Here is a 9,425-nt window from a genome sequence, read left to right as displayed (position 1 = left end):
TGAGCTCATAAGTATTTAAGTGATGAAAAGTAAGTTCTTTAGAAAAGTTCGCCTGTTCCTCCAAAAAATCCTATATTTTCCGATGTGATGGATGATAAGTAAAAATGACTCTACAATTCCTTCTATGAGTACTAAATGGATACAAGTAATATACAATCCAGAGTAAACAGACAATCGAATGTGTGAATCTGCCCTAAGCCTACAACCAAACAAGGAACAAGAAATGAGGCGGAAAGCACACATCCCATTGTTTGTTAGATCTTCATGGTATATAACCCTGGCGTATTCATTTGGTACTTACGGAGTTAACTGTAATAGTTCTTTATATTTGATGAAACCATTCTTTAAGAAAATCATATATTTCCTTTAGTAAAAATGGTAACCACAATAGTTCCTTCTATAATCACTTAGTTTATACTAGCTATATATAATCTAATATCGAACGGACAGTTAAATGGGTGAATCTGCCCTAAGCCCACAACCAACCAAGGCACATGAAGTAAGGCGGAAAGCACACATCCAACTGCCTATCGGATGTTAATTATATATAACCCGGATGTATAAACTAATGTATTATAGAATTAACCACTAAAGGTCCCTTAAGTTGTATTGGTTTAATAAAATGTATTAAACCTTTTACTGAAAAGTTTCTAGTTTAGCCTACTAAATCTTCTATCTGAAAAGTATGTTTTTGTACTAGAAAGCAGTATACTGAATTTGTATGTTATGACCTGACCCATACATGTTACTCCCTATGATTTCTAGGAGTATACAGGATATATATATATATATATATATATATATATATATATATATATATATATATATATATATATATATATAGCTAAAATCGAATATATATTAGACTAGGTGAATCTGCTCTAAGCCCACAACCAAACAAGGAACAAGACATGAAGCAGAAAACACACATCCTACTGTCTATCGGACCCGATTAATATATATCCCTGATGTATCTACCAACGAATCATAAAGTTAACATTATAGGCCCCCTTCTAACTGAATGTACTAACACTCAACTGTTCTGTTTGTCTTTTATAATGATGTATGTTTACCAAGTTTAAGACTATCTTTACTAGAAAATAGTTTGCATTACCTTTTATGTGAGAAGATCACTATATGAATGTAATGGGAAAATGAAAGTGTACATTAATGTGGTATAAATTAATTACTGAAGCACTAACTGCCTTAAAACCAATTTGTTAATTAAGGTTAAAATGTGAGGTGGTTATAACCATACTGATTGATGTTTAACACGACGACCTGCTGGCGCCGAAACTGATGCGACATTTGTCACCCCTTGGCCTACCGACCAAAATGTAGTGAATAGTCGGGATGCGGGATAGTCAGTCCCGTATAGATCTATACACACAATTCCCGCTCTCCCTACAGGAGACTCTGGTTACAAAACGCGATGTAACAAGTATATTGCTATGCCGTGAAGTAGTGGTTTCACATTATTGTTATCTTGTTCTTGTTATCGTATGTTCCTTCCTGTTCTGGTTATAATATGTTCCTCCATGATCTAGTTATAGTATGTTTTGAACCCATGAACTATACCTATTATAGTTTACTAATATCTTTGTTTTGTATTGTCCCTGATTTGTAGAAAAAACTGGATTATCTACCGAGTTATGCTCGTACTTTAAAAATAGAGTTTTATAAACAACAAAGTAACATAACTTAAAAGAGTTTTTGAATTGATTTGATCACTTACCAAAGCATAAGAAATCATTTAATGTGATGGCCATCACAGGTAAATATTTACACAATATCATTGTGTTCAACTTGTATTCACCATCTTAAAAGCATTTAAAACATTTAAAAGGTTGATTATAGGGGTATGAACTCACCTTATGTGGGTGATTCAATTGAAGGTTTGAGTAAGGATGAGAAGTTCCACGAATGAATTCCCGAGGCACAAACGAGTCCTAAATGACATATATTGATATATATATATATATATATATATATATATATATATATAATTAGTGTATATAACAACTAACATGTAAGGGAAACAACCTTAGGAACTAGGAATCACTCAGAATGGAGTGTTAGAATCACATGTGATCGATCACAAGGAGTTCATGGCCAAACTGTAGGAGTTCATGCTCTTGGGAGGGTTTACGGCCCAAGATCCTATGAAGGGTTTACGGCCATAAACCCTTCAAGATCTTTAAGAACTTGAAGATGGTGGAAAAGAGTGATGAATCAAGGCTAGAACAAAGGGGTTGTTAAGCATGGACAAGTAATGGATAAGATGCTTACGTTTTGGGAGTGAAATGAGAGCTTTTCTTAGAGGATACTTGAGAGAGAATGGAGTGTTTGCGGCTGGAACATGGAGAAATTGTAACATCCAGATTTCTAGGTATCATATTTTAATTGTTTAATTTGAGTTATGAGGAGGGACTCGACGAGTTGACTCTCAGGCTCGCCGAGTAGGATCGCGATTGCTGACTGGACTAATGAACGGACTCAACGAGTCGATGGGTGGACACGATGAGTCCGCGCTGATGTCAGAAACCCTAAATTTTTGAGCATGTGCCCTATTTAAGGGACCGTATAGCCCTCATTTGCGACTACCAGTCCAGAGAGAGAAACCCTAGAGAGCTTGAGCGAGTTGTGTGTGTGTGTGAGAGAGAGAGAGAGAGAGCCATTTTGATCCCTTTTTGTTGTGTTTTTGCAAAGAAGAAGGTGTTTCCAGCAAGAGAAGGTCAAGGGGATTGTGATTCTGTGGTTTTCAAGCTTGGGTCTTCATTATTGAGGTATTAAACGGGTTCCTTCTTCTATTTTGTGCAAATCCTTGAATCTAGGGTTTTTTTACCCTTTATTGGCTTGTATTGATGCATATGTTGTCCCTCTTAGTGTTAGACTCTGGATCTGGACCTTTAGAGGTCTAGAGAGCATTATCTATCCAGCTTTATGTTGTTCCATGGAGGAAATGAACCTAGGATGCCATTTTAGAAGCCATTTCACCAAAAGAAGCTTTGTATGTGTTGCATGCGTTGCATGAGTGTCAAGATTTGACCTTTACGTGATTATTGGACATGAGGAAGTCAGATCTATAGGTTAGAGAAGCAGATATGACCTTAGAAGGTTGATTTGGTGATTGTCATGGAAGAAACCCGCCGAGTCCATAAGGGGACTCGACGAGTTGAGTCGGGTTGCCCCGCGACTCGTGTCCGGATGTAGCCCATCGAGTGGAAGGTTCACTCAACGAGTCGAGTGAGGTTTAGAAAGATCCAGAGTACACGCTTGGACTCGCCGGGTCACCTATGTGCACTCGACGAGTCTGGTTAAAGTTTGACCGTTGACTTTCGTTGACTTTTAGGGTTGGTTCAACACCTGGACTTTTGGACCATTAGAAGGGTAAAATGGTCTTTTAGCCTTCTGAGAGAACATTGGAACAAACTAGTATAGCCTGGAGAGCCGTTATTGATTTGAGATGATTGCTTATATGTTTAGGCGGGGTTAGGTCATTGTTACGAGGTTCAGGGATACCGAGCACGTGAGTTACTATACAGCATGTGAGGTGAGTCTTCTCACTATACTTTACCTAGAGTAATAACTATGTGTGACCGGAAGGTCTTATATGTTATTCGAAGTATGTGATAAGTGTTACTATGTGATATGTATGTGCTATGTTATGTTATGAGTACCATGATATGGACCGGAAGGTCAACAGAGTATGGACCAGAAGGTCAAGATGATGAGGACCGGAATATCATACGGGTAGGGCCGGAAGGTCTACCAGAGTTGGGATGGAAGTCCCCTGAGACACATGGATCGGAAGATTCCATAGAGTTATGGCCATGAGTGACGTATGTGTGGTATGTGGTATTTTAGGGAACTCACTAAGCATTTATGCTTACAGTGTTATGTGTTATGTGTTTCAGGTACTAGCGATGATCGTGGGAAGGCGCCGGCATGAGCAGTACACACTAGCAGGAGATTTGTTTTTTGATCTTGGGATATGTTTTTATCGTGATGACATTTGTTAAAGTTGAGAATTTGAGATGATTTTTAAGTTATATGAAAATTGAAAAATTGTTTTGAAAATTCACGTTGTTATAGAAATGAAGGAAAATGAAGTGATCTCTTATATAAGGAGGGTGGTTCACGGCTAGAAGAGTGTTCACGACCGTGAACAGGGTTTATGACCGTGAACCTCATGTGCTGGGTTTTCTGGTTCGGGTGCAGCCTTCTGATCTCGAGCTAATACTTCAAAACACTCAATCCTTAAGTGTGCTAGGCTTGGAACTCATTAGGATGACCTTAACAAGGCTAAAAGGCAATAAAATTAAGTTTGACTTTTGGTTGATTGGATTGACTTTACAAGATAAGAATTTATGGGTTGTCACACAATTTGTCCAAAGGCCCATATTTCAAAAATAATCATGCAAGGGCCATTATGGCCTAATTTTCAAAATTTGGCCCAAACCCTTCATGGACCTTAACCTAAGGACAAAAAATATTCTTAGCCCCAAAACAATATTCTGATGGCCCAAAATAAAGCCCTAGATTCCTAAAGTCCAAAATGAAGCCCAAAACCGCAAAGCCTATCTTGCGCAGGCCACTGCTGAGTACGAGCTTGTACACCCATCGTACTTCCCCGAATGGCCAACTTTCTATTTCCAGCTCTTAACCAATTAAGACCTCTACCCAAACTCAGATCTGACTTCCTTAAGATGGTTAATCACATAAAGTAGCCAACTTTACTTGCACCTTTAAGCTTGAGGAACTCTCTAAACATCTAGATCTATAAGATTTAGCTACTAAAATAGTCTTAACCCATCAAGACCAACCAAAAAGGGACAAAGAAGCATAAAACCATCACATGAAGAGTTCTAAGCAATAAGAAGACAAGGTATGAACTTTATACCTCAAAAGTCACCAAAAGATGGAGCTAAATCTGGATCGCTAGGCTTCCTTCCAATAAATGAGTCTTCCAAATTCTTCTTCTAACACTTCAAGGAGCACAAACAACCAAAAATCAAGGCCAAGGTTTAAGAACACTCAACGAGGATATTAGGGCTCGAGATTAGGGTCTTAGGACAATGGAGGTTGATAAAGAGGCCAGACCTAGGGACTTAAGGAGCTTATATAAGGTGCAATACCCTAAAATTAGGGTTTCATTAAACCATCGTACGCCCAACATACGTGGCCTCAGTACCACGATCAAAACCCACTTAGTACGCTAAGCATACCATGTGGTACGCCCCACGTACTAACCCCAAGGACCAAAATTGCAATAATTAAATACAAAGGGGCTAAAAAGGAACATACCCAAATCCAAGTATTAGAATTCTCCCCCACTTGAATCAGACTTTGTCATCGAAGTTCGCTGCCCCAAATAATTCCACATAGTAGTCCCTCATCTTATCTACTGGCTCCCAAGTCCACTTTGAATCCTTGTGGTGTTGTCATTGCACCTTCACCAACTCTACAACCTTGTTCTTCAAGGTTTTTGTCTTCCGATCTAAATCGCCACCGGTCTCTCAATATAATTCAAGCAACCATCCACCTGAATATCATCCATTGGTACCACTGCGGAATCATCCACTAAGCACTTCTGCAGCTGAGAGACATGAAATGTGTTATAAATCAGACTAAGCTCATCCGAAAGACCCAAACTAAGAGCAACCTGACCCACGCTGACCAAAACCCTAAAAGAACCGATATACTTGGGGCCCAACTTGCCCCGCTTCCTGAACCAGATAATACTTTTCCAAGATGACACCTTCAAGAGAACCATATCCCCCACTTGGAACTCTAAATATGATCGGCGCCTGTCAGCATAACTCTTCTGCCGACTCTGCGCTATCTGGATCCTTATCTGAACCTGCTGAATCAGCTCAATGGTCTTGAGTACCACCTCGATACTCCTCATAACCTGCTGATGGACCTCCCCCCAACAAATCAGGGTCCTACACTTCCTCCTGTAGAGCATCTTGAAAGGAGGGCGATAAATGTTGGTGTGATAACTATTTTTATACGAAAAATCCATAGACGGAAGATACGTATCCCAACTCCCATCAAAATCCAATACACACGCCTGCAACATATCCTCTAGGGTTTGAATAGTCCGCTCACTCTGACCATCAGTCTGCAGATAGAATGATGTGCTAAAAAGAAGACGAGTGACCAACTCATCAAGGAACCTCTTCCAAAACCTAGAAGTAAAATAAACATCTCCATCTAACACCACCAAAACCGGCACCCCATGGCGCACCAGAACCTCCCTGATATAAATCTCAGTCAACTTCTCTGCAGAAATACTCTCCTGAATCGGAATGAAATACACGCTCTGGTCAACCGATCCATGATGACCCAGATCAAATCCACTCTAGACGCAGTCCGCAGAAACTTCGTGATGAAATCCATAGTAATATCCTCCCATTTCCATATGGGAATCTCCAACAACTACATCTTGCCGTGAGGTCTCTAATGCTTGGCCTTGACTTTCTTACAAGTCAAACACCGTTCCACATACCAATAATCAGGACGAAGATCCTTATACATCTTTGTCGCCTCGAGATGAATTTAGAACTTAGATTTGTGCGCCTCCTCCATCAAAACATGGCACGCACTAACCAAATACAAAACCCAAACCTGCCGATGGAGAGTCAGCAACCCACGACTATCATAATCAAAGGAAGCCACCTGAACCACAATACACTCACTCTTCCGATGCTCTTCCTTCATAGCCTCAACCTGAGCCTCACGAATCCACTCCAAAAATGGAGTAATCACGATCATCCTCAAACATATGTCTCTGATAGGAGTTGCAACTGCCTTACAGTTGAGAGCATCGACCACCACATTGGGCTTCGTCGGGTGATAAAGGATATCACAATCATTATCCTTCACCACATCCAACCACCGGCGTTGCTTCATATTCAGATTCGGCTGATTCATCAATTACCTCAGGATCTTGTGATTCATGTAAATTGTACAACGGATCCCATAGAGTTAATGCTGCAAAATATTGAGGGAGAAAACCACAACCCCGATCTCCAAATCATGGGTCGGATAATTCGCCTCATGAGGCTTCAACTGCCTCTAAGCATAAGTGATCATGCGACCCCTCTTCATCAACACTGTCCCCAATCCTGTGATCGACGCATCACAATAAACCACAAAATCCTTGACACCCTCTGGTAGGGTTAGAATCGGTGCCTCGCACTACTGTTGTCTCAAAGTCTCAAAAGATGCCTGCTTCTCAGGCCCCCTATGAAAAGTAATCGTCTTCTTTGTCAACTGAGTAAAAGGAATAGCTATCTTAGAGAAATCCTAGATGAATCTCTGATAATAACCCGCCAAACCAAGGAAACTCCAAATCTCAAATGGATACCTCAGAACCTACTACTGCATCACGACCTCAACCTTGGTCGGATCAACCAGAATACCATTCTGGTTGATAAGGCAACCTAGAAACTGCACCTCGCACTACCAGAACTCACACTTGGAGAACGTTGTGAAAAGTATCTCCCTCCTCAATGTCTCCAACACTTCCCTCAAGTGCTCCTCGTGCCGCTCCTGAGTCTTGGAATAAACCAAGATATCATCAATAAATAAAATCACAGACAGATCCAGCATCGGCCTGTACACGCGGTTCATGAGATCCATGAACGCGGCTGGAGCATTGGTGAGCCTAAAAGGCATCACCACGAACTCATAATGACCATAACAAGTCCGAAAAACTATCTTCTGTACGTCCTCATCACTAACCCTCATTTGATGATAAACCGATTTCAAATCAATCTTGGAAAACAAAGATTCACCTTGAAGCTGGTCAAAAAGATCATCAATCCTCGGGAGTGGATAACGATTCTTCACCGTTACTTTATTCATCTCCCGGTAGTCAATGCACATATGATGACACCCATCCTTTTTTTTCACAAACAAGATTGGTGCTCCCCATGGCGAATTGCTCGGTCTGATGAATCCATTGTCTAACAGCTCCTGTAGCGGTGTAGAAAACTCTTGCATCTCGGGAGGAGCCAACCGATATGGTCCTTTGGTTATCGGAACCACACCTGGAACCAGATCAATCCCGAACTCAACCTGTCTCTTCGGAGGAACCCCATGCAAATCCTCCGGAAATACATCTGTGTAATCCCACATAATAGGTACATCATCCACGATCGCCTAACCCTTATCCTGGGTATCCATAAAATAGGCGACAAATCCAGAACAACTCTGCTGAAAATAACATTTGACCCTCACTGTTGAGCACAAAATCAGCCCATGCTGAGATTTCTCCCCATGAACCACTAAATCTTCCCCACTTGGGGTCCGAACCTGAACTAACTACTGCTCACAATCGATCACTACCCCATTAGGGTTCAACCAATCCATACCCACAATAACCTTGTTCCCACGCAAAGGAATGAGAACCAAATCGGCCGGATACTGCTCGCTGGATAAATGAAGAGTACAACCCCGATGAACCCTTACAACCCGAACATATCGATCATCTGCAATCTCGACATCTAACGGACAATCCAGCTCCCTCGGAGCTCCAACAAACCTCTTTCTAAGTGCAAGCGACACAAAGGACCGGCTAGCCCCTGAATCAAACAATACAAATGCAGAAATACCGCTCACTAGGAACGATCCTAAAATAAAACACATAAATATGGCAGAAAAAATAATATAAATAAAGAGATAAGGAGAAGATACAAACCTGTCACCACGTCGGGAGCTGCACGAGCCTCCTCAGCTGTCAGTTGAAAATCCTTGCTCTTTAGCACAGGTGCATCTGTCCGGCCTTGGTGACCATTAGTAATCTGAAGAGTTGTAGGAGCGCGTGCTGACATCGGTCCTGCTATAGCCAAACTTTGACAATTGGCCTTCTTGTGGCCCCTCTGATTGCAATGGAAGCAAATCAGATCAGATACCAGGATAGAGGTGGTAGTAGCAGTGCAATCCCTACTAATATGACCAGTCCAACCGCACTTGAAGCAGCCAGACCCACCCACCCTGCACGCCCCATCGTGTATCTTGCCACACTTGCCACAGCGGCCCCGATACTGCTGGCCTTTCCTTATCGCATCAACAACATTGGGCCTCTTGCCCGAACCCCTAGATACCCGAACCTCATTTGGCTTCCTTTTCTTCTCCATTTCGAGATCAATCTCTCTCTAGCCCTTGCTATCATACCCTCCATCGTCTTACAGCTGGATCGGCTCACAAACTGCCGAATGTTACTCCTCAACATCTCATGATATCTAGCCTTCTTCATCTCCTCATCTACTACATACTGCAAAACCAAAAATTCCCTATCCTGGAACATCGAGGTGATCTCAGCCACCGTCTAAGTAGTCTGGAGGAGATCCTGAAACTCTCGCACCAACTGTTGCACCTTAATCATCGGTACGAACTCTGCCCTGAACCTGGTC

General features: G+C 41.5%; 1 protein-coding gene across 1 annotated transcript; it reads right to left on the bottom strand.

Annotated features, from left to right (window-relative positions):
• Positions 1–8,334: 8,334 nt before the first annotated feature.
• On the bottom strand, positions 8,335–8,843 carry LOC145076184 (uncharacterized). The gene is made up of 2 exons (XM_079022149.1): positions 8,711–8,843; positions 8,335–8,642 (listed from the first exon to the last, which is right to left on the bottom strand). Exons 1-2 carry the CDS (start codon positions 8,841–8,843, stop codon positions 8,335–8,337), a joined length of 441 nt encoding a protein of 146 aa, XP_078878275.1.
• Positions 8,844–9,425: the final 582 nt, after the last annotated feature.

Source organism: Lactuca serriola, chromosome 9, assembly GCF_051521515.1.
Source record: "Lactuca serriola cultivar US96UC23 chromosome 9, Lser_US96UC23_V15, whole genome shotgun sequence".
Taxonomy (NCBI): domain Eukaryota; kingdom Viridiplantae; phylum Streptophyta; class Magnoliopsida; order Asterales; family Asteraceae; genus Lactuca; species Lactuca serriola.
This window is presented reverse-complemented; position numbering and strand designations above follow the sequence as displayed.

What these genes read in the sequence shown, in the direction of transcription:
- LOC145076184 (XM_079022149.1), bottom strand. Translation starts at nt 8,843, where the DNA reads ATGTCAGCACGCGCTCCTACAACTCTTCAGATTACTAATGGTCACCAA. An exon ending in AGCTCCCGACGTGGTGACAG is followed by an intron (nt 8,643 to 8,710) that starts GTTTGTATCTTC and finishes GTTTTATTTTAG; the next exon opens with GATCGTTCCTAGTGAGCGGT.